This window comes from Capra hircus, unplaced genomic scaffold (genome assembly GCF_001704415.2).
Source record: "Capra hircus breed San Clemente unplaced genomic scaffold, ASM170441v1, whole genome shotgun sequence".
NCBI lineage: Eukaryota > Metazoa > Chordata > Mammalia > Artiodactyla > Bovidae > Capra > Capra hircus.
In genome coordinates this window covers 101673-118548 of record NW_017189885.1, presented here as the reverse complement: position 1 = coordinate 118548, position 16876 = coordinate 101673, and the positions used below count along the sequence as shown (strand labels likewise).

Here is a 16876-nt window from a genome sequence, read left to right as displayed (position 1 = left end):
TAGGTCATATATGAATGGCCTAGTGGTTTTCCCTACTTTCTTCAGTTTAAATCCCATTTTGGCAGTAAGTATTCATGCTGAGCACAATCAGCTGCAGGTCTTCTTTTTGTTGATTTTATAGAAATTTTCTGTCTTTGACTACAAAGAATGTGATCAATCTGGTTTTGATATTGACCATCTGGTAATGTTCACGCCTAGAGTCTTCTCTTGTATTGTTGGAAGAGGTTGTTTAGCAGTGTGAAAGTGTTAGTCACTCATTCATGTCTGACTCTTTGCAACCCTACGGACCATAGCCCGCCAGGCTTCTCTGGTCTTGGAATTTTCCAGACAAGAGTGCTGGAGTGGGTTGCCATGCCCTTCTTCAGGGTCTCTTCCTGATGCAGGGATCAAACCCAGGTTTCCCACATTGCAGGCAGATTCTTTACCTTTTAAGTTACCCGAAAAGCCTGTTTAACAGTATAATTGCTAATAATTATGGTAGTAGGTGTTACTCAGTTTTACAGAGACCAGGACGTTTAAGTGCCTAGTTATCTATGAATGGAATTAGGCCTTCAGAACCTGCTAAACTATGTGTTATGTTGTTATTATCTTGGTATGCTTTTTAAGAATGTGGTAGATACTTTCTGTCTAAAGTCTCTTCAGAATTTGTTTCATTGATCTATGCTTTCCTCAGTAACTTAGATCCTGTTTGTATTCAGTAAGTGCTAAATAATAAACTTTTTTTTGACCCTTGTAGGATATATATAGTGCAGAATTTTATTTAGTAAATTCACACTTAATTTTGTAAAGTACTTCCTTTATTTAAGGATTTTTTTTCCCCCCTCCTAAGGTACAAAAGTTGTCCAAGAATGAAGTGCTCATGGTGAACATAGGATCCCTTTCAACAGGAGGAAGAGTTAGTGCCGTCAAAGCTGATTTGGGTAAAATAGTTCTCACTAATCCTGTGTGCACAGAAGTGGGAGAAAAAATAGCCCTTAGCCGAAGAGTTGAGAAACATTGGCGGTACGTTTGTCAACTTTCACTTTTCATTTCAAAACAATATACATTTTGTTGTGGTATATTTGTTCTTAATGGTGTATGCATGTACGGGTACAAACTCTTCCTTGAATTCAGTGCTTCTCAAGGCTTAACTCAGCAGTGTATATGAATCACTAAAATCTGTACTTCTCCCTGCTGGGTAAAGCTACATTTCAGTTTTTACCCCATGTACTGAGACTGGCTTTCATTTAAGTCTCAAACATAGTTTGTATAAATTCAAACAATTCAGAATCAATCATTCTGTTTTCTTTGACATTTTAAATATATATTCATTTTATTATTATTCATATTATATATCATTCACATTCATATTACTACATGTGCATGTGTCTATACATGTATACATATGTATATGTATATACATGTGTGTGTGTATATATATACATATTTGTATATACCTTAGTTTTTTCAAAATAACTGAGTAGGTAGTATAGTCTGGAATTCTTAGTAAGAATAAGGATATTCTCTTATTCAACTAGTTCAAAGATTTTAACATTGGCAGAATTTAAAACGTACAGTTTTGTTTTCAGTTTTGTCTTAACATTGTCCTTTACTGACTTTTCATTTCTTCAGCCCAGTATCATGTATTTCCTTCCCAGTTTTATTTCCATTTCATTTTCCTTTAGTTTTTTTCTTTCTTTTAAGTTTGCACATTTGAGTTACTTCTTTCCTTCATTATTTTCCTCTCACCTTGTGTACTTCATGGCATGTGGAACCTCCCCAACTAGGGATCAATTAAACCTGGACCTTCTCCTGAAGTGGAAGCACAGTCTTAACCAGTGGACTGCCAGCGAATCCCCTCGTGTATTCTCTGTAATATGGAACTTTTTTTCTTGTCTTAACATGAATTAAAATTTCAGTAGTACAAATCAGTTAATTTATACAATCTTTCTTAATTTCAGTTTGATACTTTATAATATTACATTTACATTATGTCATAGTCCATATTGGTTTATAGTTTGTGTTATGTCCTTATCATAAGGGCACAGAATATCTGGCTATACTTGGTTGGAGAGGTTAATTTTGTTCCTATAAGCCATCTGATTTTGCTGTTGTAAGGTTTTTTTGTTTGTTTGTTTTGATTGTCTATTAGGAGAACCCTTGATGGGATGGCAGATAGCCTGCTTCTCATTAAATTGCCTACCCCTTTCCCACCTGATTATTTTTGTTTGATCTTCTCTCTGGGATTGATCTTCACTGTGTGTTGCTTTTACACATTTATCATTTGCCAGTTCTCTTTTTTTATTTATTTAGATACTATAATGTGGATGGACTCAAAGGTGTATAAATTACTCAGTCGGTTACGATCCATTACTGTTTTTTGGTTTTGAATATACATTTAAACATTTTGTTTATTTTTTGTTGTACTAGGTTTTTGTTGTGCAGGAGGTTCCTTTAGTTGTGGTGAGCAGGGGCTACTTTTTGTTGTGGTGCTTGGGCTTACTAGTTCCAACATGTGGGCTAAGTAGTGTCTCGAAGGCTCTAGACCACTAGCTTAAGTGGTTATGGTGCATGGGTTTAGTTCCTCTGCAGCATGTGTGAATTCCTGGATGGGGATGAATGTGTCTTTCCTATACTGCCAGGTAGACTCAACTACTGGATCACTTGGGAGCTCCTAGTTTTTTTCCATTTTGATGATCATGACTCACTTTGTTGTGATTCTCTTTATCTTTGTTCCCGTGTTCTTTTTTTTTTGGTAAATTAATTTATTTTAATTGGAGGCTAATTACTTACAGTATTGTGGTAGTTTTTGCCATACATTGAGATGAATCAGCCATGGGTGTACATGTGTTCCCCATCCTGACCCTCCCTCTCACCTCCCTCCCCATCCCATCCCTCAGGGTCAACCCAGTACACCAGCCCTCGGCACCCTGTCTCATGCATCGAACCTGGACTGGCGATCTATTTTACATATGGTAGTATACATGTTTCAATGCTATTCTCTCAAATCATCTCATCCTTGCTTTCTCAGAGTCCAAATGTCTGTTCTTTACATCTGTGTCTCTTTTGCTGTCTCACATACAGGGTCATGGTTACCATCTTTCTAAATTCCATATATATATGTGTTAGTATACAGTATCGGTGTTTTTCTTTCTGGCTTACTTCACTCTGTCTAATAGGCTCCAGTTTCATCCATGTCATTAGAATGGATTAAAATGCATTCCTTTTAATAGCTGAGTAGTATTCCATTGTTATATGTACCACAGCTTTCTTATTCATTCATCTGCTGATGGACACATAGGTTGCTTCCATGTCTTGGTTATTGTAAACAGTGCTGTGATGAACATTGGGGTACACATGTCTCTTTCAGTTCTGGTTTCCTCAGTGTATATGCCCGGCAGTGGGATTGCTTGGTCGTATGCCACATCTAAAAGAATCCCCACACTGTTCTCCATAGTAGCTGTACTAATTTGCATTCCCACCAACAGTATAAGAGCGTTCCCTTTTCTCTGACCCTCTTCAGCATTTAATGTGTGTAAACTTCTGGATAGCAGCCATTCTGACTGACTTGAAATGGTATCACATTGTGGTTTTGGTTTGCATTTCTCTGATAATGAGTGCTGTTCAGCATCTTTTCATGCATTTGTTAGCCATCTGTATGTCTTCTTTGGAGAAACGTCTGTTTGGTTCTTTGGCCCATTTTTTTATTGCGTCATTTATTTTTCTGGTATTGAGCTGCATGAGTTGCTTGTATATTTTTGAGGTTAATTCTTGGTCAGTTGCTTTATTTGCTATTATTTTTTCCCATTCTGAAGGCTGTCTTTTCACCTTGCTTATAGTTACCTTCATTGTGCAAAAGCTTTTAATTTTAATTAGGTCCTATTTATTTATTTTTGCTTTTACTCAGGAAGGTGCGTCATAGAGGATCCTGCTGCAATTTATGTCAGAGAGTGTTTTGCCTATGTTTTCCTCTAGGAGTTTTATAATTTCTGGTCTTATATTTAGATCTTTAATCCATTTTGAGTTTACTTTTGTGTATGGTGTTAAAAATGTTCTAGTTTCATTCTTTTACAAGTGGTTGACCAGTTTTCCCAGAACCACTTGTTAAAGTAATTGTCTTTTCTCCATTGTATAGTCTTGTGTCCTTTGTCAAAGTTAAGATGTCCTTAGGTATGTGGATTTATCTCTGGGCTTTCTATTTTGTTCCATTGATCTATATTTCTGACTTTGTGCCAGGACCATACTGGCTTGATGACTGTATAACCTGAAGTCAGGCAAGTTGATTCCTCCAGTTCCATGCTTATTCTTCAAGATTGCTTTGGCTTTTCAAGGTTTCTTGTATTTCCATACAAATTGTTAAATTATTTGTTCTAGCTCTGTGAAAAATCCCACTGGTAGCTTGATAGGGATTACATTGAATGTATAGATTGCTTTGGTGTGTTACATTCATTTTCACTGTATTTGTTCTTCTATCCATGAACATGGTCTATTTTTCCATCTATTTGTGTCCTCTTTGATTTCTTTCATCAGTATTTTATATCTATATATAGGTCTTTTGTTTCTTTACTTAGATTTAGTCCAAAGTATCTTATTCTTTTCATCACAGTGGTGAATGGGATTGTTTCCTTAATTCCTCTTTCTGTTTTTTCATTGTTAGTGTATAGGAATGCAAAGGATTTCTCTGTGTTAATTTTATATCCTGCAACTTTACTGTATTCATTGATTAGCTCTAGTAATTTTCTGGTGGTGTCTTTAGAGTTTTCTGTATAGAGGATCATGTCATCTGCAGAGTTTGACTTCTCCTTTTCCAACCTCGAGTCTTTTTATTTCTGTTTCTTTTCTGATGGCTGTGGCTAAAACTTCCAAAACTGTGTTGAATAATAGTGGTGAGATTGTGCACCCTTATCTTGTTCCTTAAGTTTAGGGGAAATGCTTTCAGTTTTTCATCATTGAGGATAATGTTTGCTTTGGGTTTATCATATATGGCTTTTATTATGAGGGATATTCTTTTTGTGCCTGCTTTCTGGAGGGTTTTTATCATAAATGAATGTTGAATTTTGTCACAGGATATATCTGTATTTATTGAGATAATCATATGGTTTTTATCTTTCGATTTGTTAATGTGGTGTATCACATTGATTTGTGAATATTGAAGAATCCTTGCATCCCTTGGATAAAACCCGCTTGGTCATGATGTATGATCTCTTTAATATGTGGTTGGATTCTGTTCACTAGAATTTTGTTGAGGAGAATGAGTTTGGCAGTTTAGCTTCCTCTGCAGTTTTCTGGAAGAGATTGAGTAGGATAGGTGTTAAATTTTCTCTAAATTTTTGGTAGAATTTACCTGTGAAGGCATTTGGTCATGCCTTCTGTTTGTTGGAAGATTTTTTATTACAGTTTCAATTTCTGTGCTTGTGATAAGTCTGTTAAGATTTTCTGTTTCTGCCTAGCTCAGTTTTGGAAGGTTATACTTTTCCAAGAATTCTTCCATTTCTGCCAAGTTTTATTGGAAGTTTTATTTATTCTTCCCTTTTATTGTCATATAGTTGCTGATAGTAGTCTCACGATTCTTTGTATTTCTGTGTTAATCTCTTGTAATTTCTCCATTTTCATTTCTAATTTTGTTGATTTGATTCTTCTCCCTTTTTTTCTTGATGAGTCTGGCTAATGGTTTGTCTATTTATCTTCTCAAGGAACTAGCTTTTAGTTTTGTTGATTTTTGTTTTAGTCTCCTTTGGTTCTTTTTTTTTTGCATTTATTTCTGGTATAATTTTTAGTGAAGGAAACTTCACTGAATTTTAGAAGGAAACTTCTGCTAACTCTAGGGTTCTTCATTTCTTCTTTTTCTTTAGGTGTAAAATTAGGTTATTTGTTTGATTTTTCTCTTGTTTCTAGAGGTAACCTTGTATGGCTATGAACCTTCCTTTTAGCACTGCTTTTACTGAATCCCATAGGTTTTGGGTTATTGTGTTCATTTTCATCATCTCTATGTATATTTTGATTTCTTCTGTGATTTGTTGGTTTTTTTTTTTTCCCCACAATCTTGATGTTTAGGCTCTATATGTGTATATTTTTAACAGACTTTTCCCTGCAGTTGACATTTAATTTTACCACATCGTGATCAGAAACTACACTTGAAATTATTTCATTATCAGTGCTAGATTTACGCCACAGGATATGATCTATCCTGGAGAATGTTCCATGTGCACTGGAGAAAAAGGTAAAGTTCGTTGTTTTAGGGTGAAGTGTCTTATAGATACGAAGTAGGTGTAACTGGTCTTTTGTGTCATTTAAATTTTGTCTTTCTTTGCCAGTTTTCTTCTTGGTTTTCTGTCCACGTTGTGAGTGGGTATTAAAGAAATCTCCTACTATTGTCTTACTGTTAACTTCCCTTTTCATACTTGTTAACATTGGCCTTATGTATTGCTGTGCTCCTTTGTTGGGTGCATATATATTTCTAATTGTTACATCTTCTTCTTGGATTGATCCTCTGATCATTATTTAGTGTCCTTGTTTGTCTCTTTTCTTGGCCTTTATTTCAAAGTCTGTTGTAACGTATAACTGTTGCTACTGCATCCTTCTTTTGGTCTCTATCTGCATGAAATATCTTTTTCCAGCCCTTCACCTTCAGTTTGTAATAGTTCGTGGTTTTGAGGTGGGTCTCTTGTAGAAAGTGTATGTAGGGGTCTTGCTTTTGTATCTTTTCATCCAGTTCATTTGTGATTTGGGGCGAGTTTATAAACCTCTTCTATGTTTCCTGTCTAGAGAACATCCTTTATCATGTTTTCAATAGTTGGTTTGGTGGTGCTGAATTTTCTCAGCTTTTGCTTGTCTATAAAGCTTTTGATTTCTCTTTCATATTTTAATGAGATCTTTGCTGGGTATAGTAATTTGGGTTGTACGTTTTTCTCTTTCATGACTTGCCATGGTATGTCATTTCATGGTATGTCTTGCCATTCCTTTCTGGCCTGAAGCGTTTCTACTGAAAGATCAGCTGTTATCTTTATGGGACTCCCCTTGTGTATTATTTGTTCCTTTTCCCTTACTGCTTTTAATAGTTGCTCTTTGTGTTCGATCTTTATTAATTTGATTAATATGTGTCTTGGGGTGTTTTGCCTTGGGTTTATCCTGTTTGTGACTCTCTGGGTTTCTTGGACTTGGATGGCTATTTCCTTCTACATTTTAGGGACGCTTTCAACTGTTACCGCCTCAAGTATTTTATTATGGCCTTACTCTTTGTCTTCTTCTTTTGGGACTCCTATGATTCGAATGTTGGGACATTTAACATCCTCCCACAGGTCTCTGAGGTTGTCCTCATTTCTTTTAATTCTTTTTTCTTTTTTCCTCTCTGCTTCATTTACTTCCACCATTCTATCTTCTACCTCAGTTGTCCTATTTTCTGTCCCTGTTATTCTACTGTTGGTTCCCTCCAGAGAGCTTTTGATCTCACTTACTGCATTATTCAATGTTGATTGACTGTTTTTTATTTCTTCGACATCCTTGTTAAACGTCTCTTCCATTTCCTCAATCCTTTTCTCCAGTCTGTTTATCTGTAACTGCACTTTGTTTTCAAGATTTTGGATCATCTGTACTCTCATTCTGAATTCTTTTTCAGGTAGACTGCCTATCTCCTCCTCTTTGGTTTGGTTTGGTTGGCATTTATCCTTTACCTGCTGAATATTTCTCTGCCTTTCCATTTTGTTTAGATTGCTGGGTTTGGGGTGGCCTTTTTGTATGCTGGAAGTTTGTAGTTCCTTTTTATTGTTCAGATTGTTCCCTGTGGTTGGAGTTGGACTAGTGGCTTATCATGTTTTCCTGGTTAGGAAAGCTTGTGTCTTTGTTCTGGTGGGTAGAGTTGTATTTTTTCTAGCTGGAGTGCAGATAGTGTCTAGTAGTGAGTTTTGAGATGTCTGTAGGTTTGGTATGACTTTGGGTAGCCTGTATTTTAGTGCTCAGGTCTATGTTCCTGGGTTGCTAGAGAATTAGCACGGTATGTCTTCCTCTGCAACTTGTTAGCTCTTGGATAGAGCTTGATTTCCGTGTAGGTATGGAAGCTTTTGTTTGAACTCTTGTCAATTAATGTTCCCAGAGTTAGAGTTTTCTAGTGTTGTCGAGTTTTGGATTTAAGCCTCCTGCCTCTGACTTTCAGTCTTACTCTTGGAGTAGTGTCAAGACTTCTCCATGCATACAGCACAGATGACAGAACATCTAGGTTAATGGTGAAAAGATTCTCCACAGTGAAGGACACCCAGAGAGGTTCACAGAGTGACATGGAAAAGAATAGAGGGAGGAGGGAGATGAGCTAACTAGTAGGAGAAGAGGGGTGGAGTCAAAAGGGAAGAGGCCAATTAGCCAGTGATCAGTTCCCTAAATGTTCTCTACAGCCTGGAATACCCAGAGAGATTCACAGAGTTAAATAGAGAAGAGAAGGGGGAGAGAAGAGATAGAGGTAACCTGGGGGAGAAAAGGGAGAGTCAAAGGGGGAGAGAGGAATCAAGCCAGCAGTCATACCCCTAGACAAAAATGGGTACTGAAGATTAGATTTTTAAGGGTACAAAATTGATAGCAAATACCAAAAAGCAAAGATGAAAAATCTAGAGGTTAGACTTTTAAAAATACAATATTAAAAATACAAAACAAGATCAATCACAAAATATATTTAAAAATATGTATGAAATTTGCTTTAAAAATAGGGTCAGGCAGGGTTCAGTTCAGTTCAGTCGCTCAGTCGTGTCCGAATCCTTGTGACCCCATGAATCACAGCTCATCAGGCCTCCCTGTCCATCATCATCTCCCGGAGTTCACTCAGACTCATGTCCATAGACTTGGTGATGCAGTCTAGCGATCTCATCCTCTGTTGTCCCCTTCTCCTCCTGCCCCCAATCCTTCCCATCATCAGAGTATTTTCTAATGAGTCAACTCTTCGCATGAGGTGGCCAAAGTACTGGAGTTTCAGCTTAGCATCAGTCCTTTCAAAGAACACCCAGGACCGATTTCCTTTAGAATGGACTGGTTGGATCTCCTTGCAGTCCAAGGGACTCTCAAGAGTCTTCTCCAACACCACAGTTCAAAGGCATCAATTTTTTGGCACTCAGCTTTCTTCACAGTCCAACTCTCACATCCATACAGGACCACTGGAAAAACTATGTGAAAGACAGTGAAGTCGCTCAGTCGTGTCCAACTCTTTGTGACCCCATGGACTGTAGCCCACCAGGCTCCTCTATCCATGGGATTCTCCAGGCAAGAGTACTGGAGTGGGTTGCCATTTCCTTCTCCAGGGGATCTTCCCGACCCAGGGATCAAACCCAGGTCTCCTGCATTGCGGGCAAACGCTTTAACCTCTGAGCCACCAGGGAAGCCATAATAGGTTACAAATATGAAAATTAAATGTGTGGGGAGTGCTCGCAGTACATGGGCCACACTGGGTTTGACCCTCTCACAATGTGTGTACTTTCCCTGTCTGCAGTGCTTAGGCTGCAGGTTGCTCTGTAGGGGAACGGTCCAAAGTAGGCCCTGGGTTGTGTGCCCTTCTCAGATCTAAGATACTCAGGTTCAGATTCTTGGGTACTCCACAAAGGCACAGACTTAGTTGGGCATGCATTTTGTGCCCTTCCAGATCTGAGCAGCTCGGGTGACCTGGTGTTTGGCGAGTGCACTGTCCCAGGTGGGTGATGCATCTTGATCACCTCCCCGGTCCCAGCTACTTGGTTTCTTGGGTGCACAACAAGAATGCCTTCTCAGGTGTTCAGGTGTCTTCTCTGGGGAGTTGATCTCTGGCTGCAATCCTCCTGGCATATGTCAACTGTCCAGGATCCCAAGAGTTGGTTAGCAAATGGGAGCCTGCTCATGGTTTTATGGAGCATGCCATCTATGGGCCCTCAATTGCCCCTTGCCTTCTGGCTTTGGTTGTTGCCAGCCTGTGTGTCTGCCTCGAGCGTGGGAATGGGCATGTCCACAGCTGGCTAGCTCTCCTCTGGTATTCACTCAATCCTATGTTCTGTGAACAGGCCAGGCTCTACCTCAGGTTAGAGCTTTTCAGGAGAAAGTTCTATCTCTGTTTCTTTTTCTTCCCCCTCTCTCTGGCTGTACCTCAGTTTGGGTTGCTGCCTCACGTTAGTTCTCTCAAATTGTCCTCAGGGCATTACCCTAAGCATGCATCCTAAGCTTCCTTGTTCAGCCCCCACTCGCTGGTGGCAGATGCAAGTGTCTGGGCTACTTCTCCACTGGGAGTAATGATTAGGAGCATAATCTATGTTTTTTTTCCTTCCTGGATATGTTGCCCTCTGAGATTGCCAAACTCCCCACAGACCTGCCCGTGAGAGGGTTTCTTGGTGTTTGGAAGCTTCTCCTCTTTCATGACCCCTTCCCTGGGCCTGGTCTCTGTCCCTAACTGTTTTATATTTTGTCCTACCTCTTTTCAAAGCTAATGGACTGCCTTTCTGGGTGCCTAGTGTCTTCTGCTAACGTTCAGAAGTTGTTTTGTGGAAGTTGGTCAGCAGTCAGATAATCTCTTTTGTTGAATCTATGGGGGAGAAAGTGGCCTTCCCATCCTGTTCATCTGCCTTCTTTAGACCACCCTATTTCCATGTTCTTTGTGAGGTCCTTAATTCCTTGACTAGGGATTGAATCCGCACCTGCAACAGTAAAAGCACTGAGTCTCAACTGCTGGATCACCAGGGAAGTCCTATTCCTAAATTCTTTTAAAAGTAACCCATCATTTTTCATTTGTGTATTTTGTTGTTGTTATGCAATTACATATAACACCATTAGAACATTTTATGCCAAATGATATGGTTAATTTTAAATCACATGGAATGTCTTACTCTGTTTTTTTTTGAATTGGAGGATAATTACTGTGTGGTGTTGGTTTCTACCTTACATCAACATGAATCAGCCACAGGTATATACATGTCGCTGCTGTCTTGGACCTCTCTTCTCACTTCCCACCTGTCCTGCCTCTCTAGGTTGTCCTAATGGCTATCTGTTTTCTCTTTCATATGTATATGTTTTCTTGCTACTCTCTCCATTCATCTCACCCTCTCCTTCCCCTTTCCCATATGTTTATATGTATATACAGTACAGCTTCCTTATTATTTATCTGTTGATGGACACTTCAGTTCAGTTCAGTTCAGTCGCTCAGTCATGTCCAACTCTTTGTGACCCCATGAATCGCAGCACACCAGGCCTCCCTGTCCATCACCAACTCCCGGAGCTCACTCAAACTGATGTCCATTGAGTTGGTGATGCCATCCAGCCATCTCATCCTCTGTCATCCTCTTCTCCTCCTGCCCCCAATCCCTCCCAGCATCAGAGTATTTTCCAGTGAGTCAACTCTTTGCATGAAGTAGCCAAAGTAATGGAGTTTCAGCTTTAGCGTCATTCCTTTCAAAGAACACCCAGGACTGATTTCCTTTAGAATGGACTGGTTGGATCTCCTTGCAGTCCAAGGGACTCTCAAGAGTCTTCTCCAACATCACAGTTCAAAAGCGTCCGTTCTTTGGTGCTCAGCTTTCTTCACAGTCCCAACTCTCACATCCATACATGACTACAGGAAAAACCATAGCCTTGACTAGATGGGCCTTTGTTGGCAAAGTAATGTCACTGCTTTTGAATATGCTCTCTAGGTTGGTCATAACTTTTCTTCCAAGGAGTAAGCATCTTTTAATTTCATGGCTGCTCTCATCATCTGCAATGATTTTGGAGCCCCCAACAATAAACTCTGACAGTTTCCCCTGTTTCCCCATCTATTTCCCATGAAGTGATGGGACCAGATGCCATGATCTTCGTTTTCTGAATGTTGAGCTTTAAGGCAACTTTTTCACTCTCCTCTTTCACTTTCATCAAGAGGCTTTTTAGTTCCTCTTCACTTTCTGCCATAATGGTGGTGTCATCTGCATATCTGAGGTTATTGATATTTCTCCTGGCAATCTTGATTCCAGATTGTGCTTCCTCCATCTCAGCGTTTCTGATAATGTACTCTGTATATAAGTTAAATAAGCAGGGTGACAATGTACAGCCTTGACGTACTCCTTGTCCTTTTTGGAACCAGTCTGTTCCATGTTCAGTTCTAACTGTTGCTTCCTGACTTGCATATAGGTTTCTCAAGAGGCAGGTCAGGTGGTCTGGTATTCCTGTCTCTTTCAGAATTTTCCACAGGTTATTGTGATCCACACAGTCAAAGGCTTTGGCATAGTCAGCAAAGCAGAAATAGATGTTTTTCTGGAATTGTCTTGCTTTTTTGATGATCCAGTGGATGTTGCCAATTTGATCTCTAGTTCCTCTGCCTTTTCTACAATCACTTAGGTTGCTTCTATATTGCAGCTGGTGTAAACATCAAAAGCACGCATTTTTCTTGTTTTTAATTCATTTATTTCGAAGATAATTTTTTATAGTGTTTCGCTGGTTTCTGCCATACAGCACTGTGAATCAGCCATAGATAAAAATATGTCCCCTTCCTCAGTAAACTCTCTCCCATTCTCCCTCCCAACCCACCCTTCTCGGTTGTTACAGAGTACCAGATTTGAGCTCCCCTAGTCATAGAGCCAGTACCCACTGGCTATCTATTTCATGTATGGTAGTGTATCTTTCTTTGCTAGTCTCCCAATTCATGCCACCCTCTCTTTTAAAGATCTGTTTGTACAGTTAATGGTTGTTGATATGATAGATAAATTATATCTTTGTATATGGTGTATATTATTAATTTTTACATATTGAATATATAGATTCTGTGCTCCAGAATTAAATATTGCAGTTTTCTTTGTCTGTATTCTTTGCTTTACCAGGGGAGCAGTATGTTTTCAGAGATCTTTTGTTACTATGTACTATCTTTTCAGTTCAACTTGACGGATTTCCTTTAGCATTTATTTAAAAACTAAGTATACTGAGAATGAATTCAAGAATTTTATCTGTGAAAAACCTTCATTTCTTAATATTGAAAGTATTTTTAAAGTTAGCATTCTTGCTTGGTAGTTTTTTTGCTTTAATACTTTGAGTGTATCATCCTATTGTCCTTTGGCCTGCAAGATATCTGCTAAGAAACTCAGAGATAATCTTGTAGAACATTTGTTATTATGTACTGACTGTTTCTTCTTGCTGTTCTAACATTTTATGTTTGTCTTTGCCTTGGATGGTTAGATCATAGTTTGTCTTGTTATCTGTTTGGGTTTTCCTAGTTGGAAATTGTTGAGCTTCTTATATATATTCATGTATTGTTCCAGTCATTAGTTCTTCAGATAAACTGTTCATCTCTTCCTTTCTGGGACTCTCATAATTATGATTCTAGTGATGTATTTTAGGTTATTTAGTTGATGTTACTTTTTTGTGTTTTCTTTTTCTTCTCAATGTCAGTAATTTAGATTACCTGTTTTCAAGATTTGTTCATCCTTGCTGATACTGTTCGAATCTGCTGATTTATTAGTCTAGTGAGTTTCCCAGTTGTCCTTGCATTTTCTGGCTTTAGAACTTGAATATAGTTTTCTATTCATTTCTTGTTTTGGAAATACTTTTTATAATTTGTTTTGTATTAGAAATTCTCTATGTGTAAAGTCTAATTTTATTGATGTATGATGTTGCTAATGATTTTTGGGTCTATGTTTCTCCTTTAGCTCTTTGAAACTATGTAAGACATTTGCTTCAAAGTCCTTCTCAAGTAAGTCCAGGGCCTCTGCATTTAGTATCTTGGCTTTTATTTTGTTCTCTTACATGGACTGTGATCTTGCTTCCCCGTATATTTATATGCCTTGTTTTATTTAAGATTAGGCATTTGAAGAAAAGAAAAAAACATAAAAACAGGCATTTCTTCTAGTCTTGAAAAACTTCAGAAAGAAAACATCAACCTAGTATCTAAGCTTCATCTTCCCTGGAGCTGTATTCTTTTGTCTGATTTGTCTATGTACGCAACTTTTTATGTCTTAATATCCCTGAGTCTCACTCTTGCTTCTTCTGTGACCCCCATTTTATTATATTCCTTTGCTCATATTCCTTAATCCCTCAGGCACCTTTAACCTACACTCTTTCTGACACTTTTATTTACCTGGTCTCACACAACTGCTTTCAGGCATCTTTAACATCATAGTACAACTATGCCAGAGTTCTGCAGGTATTCCAAGTCCAACAAGGCAGAAACTAGTCTCTTGAGCAGCCCTGAAACAGGACAGACCTTTGAAAACAAATGCTGTTAGTTTCCTTCTGTCTCATGAGGGGAACTGTGGATTGATTGGATTCTACTTGGCTATAAGGTACTGGGTGAGCAAAAATGCCACGAAAGTGTTTTCTTTTGTAACTGTAGCTTTGTTTTGTTAGTTTATCCTTAGCTGCTGTTTTGGTCAGAATGTTACTTACTTGATGTTCTATATCTGGAACCTGTATCACCCATTTTTACTAACTTTCTTTTTCTTTTATATTCTTTAGAACTGTATTTTTTATTCATATTTAGGTGGTTTTCTTTTAGAAGGAAAACTTTAGTCATCAGTCCAGTGTGGTGTTTGACTGTGCTATTGAGAATAATCTGTTTATAGACTGTCTATTCTAGTTCTTCACCTTTTTCTCTTCATTTATTTTCCTTTAAAGCTATTATATTCCTTTGAGGTGCTATAAAAGACACATTTTTTAAGGGAAAAATTGGTAATGACTTCTTTTCTTTTTAAATAAGTTGGTGTGTGTGTGTGTGTGTGGTTTTTTTTTTTTTTTTTTTTTGTCTTGGGACATTATACCTTGGGGGACCTGAAGTGCTCCTGTTTCCTAATTCTGAAAGGGTAGTTTTTTTGTTTTTAGAGAGACGTTAGTATATGTGTTATAGCAAATTCTTGTTTACTTTTCTTGTCATTTGTGGTGGCCAAAATCCATATATGAGGCTCTGGGATTCTAACAAGGTAACATACAGACTATTCTTCATAGAACAGCAATTTTGAATTTAGAGGAAAATGTAGTAACAACAGTTTTGTCAAAATTTTATACTTATGCTAATGAAATGAACTTAAAATTCATAATTTCTTTTATTTTTCACTTTGCAGTTTAATTGGTTGGGGTCAGATAAGAAGAGGAGTAACCATCAAGCCAACAGTAGATGATGAATGAAGATTATCAGTTAAATAATATATTTGGATGAAGTCAGAATTTCTCTTAACAAGCTAGTGGTAGAATTTCAAAGCAGTACCAGCAAATATATTTCATTTCACTAATAGAGCTGTTAAAGTTTTCATTTTTTTCTAATGGAAATTAGTTTTTATTCTAAAGTAAATAATAGGGTTTATGATAAATGTCAGAATTAGCATGTTGATGGGTTCAACCCACATTTTAGCAATGTCACTTTTGTGCATCAGTTCAGGTTTCAAATGAAGTTGCTGTTACAACCAGCTTTTGCTAGTGTACACATACCACTGAACCTGTTTGAAATAAAGTTTTTCTCTTAGTTTTTCATGATTTGCCTTTGAGTATTTCTGGGGGCTGTCACACCATTCAAAACCTGCAGACGTAGTCTCCTTCAAAACCAGATTTCTTTTTAATCCCATATTTTGTCACCTTCTTTTTAAAATGTAGAGTGAGAATTAATAGGTTCAAATTGAATTGTCCCTTAAACTAGGGGATTCCCTGGTGACTTAGATAGTAAAAAATCTGCCTGCAGTACAAGAAACTCAGGTTTGATCCCTGGTTGGGGAAGATCCCCTAGAGAAGGGAATAGCAATCCACTCCAGTGCTTTTGCATGGAGATTCCCATGCAAAAGAAAAGCTGGTAGGCTATATAGTCTTATGGGATCACAGAGTCAGATGTGACTGAGCGAGTAACACTTAGAGCATAAGGGATTAATTACATGGACAGACCTTTCTCACCCCTTACTATTTTCCTAGACTGAAACACAGGAAGCTTAAGCCAATTTTATGTTTTACCCCAGTTGTTTGACCCATATGACCCATATGCCTCACCCTACTCCAGTACTCTTACCTGGAAAATTCCATGGATGGAGGGGCCTGGTAGGCTTGCAGTCCATGGGGTCGCCAAGAGTTGGACATGACTGCACAACTTCCCTTTCACTTTTCACTTTCATGCACTGGAGAAGGAAATGGCAACCCACTCCAGTGTTCTTGCCTGGAGAATCCCAGGGACGGGGGAGTCTGGTGGGCTTCCGTCTATGGGGTTGCATAGAGTCAGACACGACTGACCCGACTTAGCATAGCATAACATAGCATAATATGGATTCTAATTACTAGCGTTTTTTTCCTTTTTTTTCAAATAGCATGTTTCTCTCTTCCCCCCCGCCGTCCCCCCAACCCTGCACACATCCCCCCCACACACACACACACTTTTTCCTTCTTCCTTAAAATACTCACTAGAAGGGCTTCCATGGTCTAGTGGTTAAGACTCAGCATTCCCACAGCAAGGGGCATAAGTTCAGTCTAGTCAAGAAGTAAGATCTCATTTACCTTATGGTGTGAAAAAATTCATTATGAGTAATAATTGTTAAAATTGGCATATTCATGATTTTAATTCACATTTGAAAAAAATTAGAACTTGCAGAAGACACAGAGCTGATGATGTAAGCAGTTTGCAAATAATGATGTTTCCTTAGCCCAGATACATTTTAAATTGACTTAAGCCAATCATATTTAAAAACTAATAATTTGAGATACAGTAGGCTGGGAGACTTAAATGTATTACAGTATTGAATATGTTGTTTTTAAAGAAATATAAAGGCGATATTAACATTTAAGCTGATGAGGCATATGGGTCATAAATTTAAGGTCAAGAACAGGTTTATCTACAGGTTTAAAGTTCTGTACATGATTTCAGTAGCGTCATGAAGCTGGTAAAAGTCCAAAAGGGATTTAATTCATTTTAGCAATTCCTATAAACTAACCTTTGCCTATAAGAAAAAACTTACACTTTTATTGTGTACTTTGC

The 16876-nt window shown here is 38.1% G+C and overlaps 1 protein-coding gene across 3 annotated transcripts in view; it reads left to right on the top strand.

Moving 5' to 3' along the window:
* LOC108634721 (eukaryotic translation initiation factor 2 subunit 3, Y-linked-like) overlaps positions 1-15399 on the top strand; it is a 45088-nt gene extending 29689 nt beyond the window's left edge. For 2 of the 3 annotated variants that reach the window (XM_018044897.1, XM_018044896.1), the window contains exons 11-12: positions 830-1002; positions 14991-15399. In XM_018044897.1, coding sequence (XP_017900386.1) covers positions 830-1002; positions 14991-15054 — 237 coding nt within the window. In that variant the 3' untranslated portion in view covers positions 15055-15399. The remainder of the gene's footprint in view (positions 1-829; positions 1003-14990) is intronic. The other variant, XM_018044898.1, reaches the window with a different exon arrangement.
* Positions 15400-16876: the final 1477 nt, after the last annotated feature.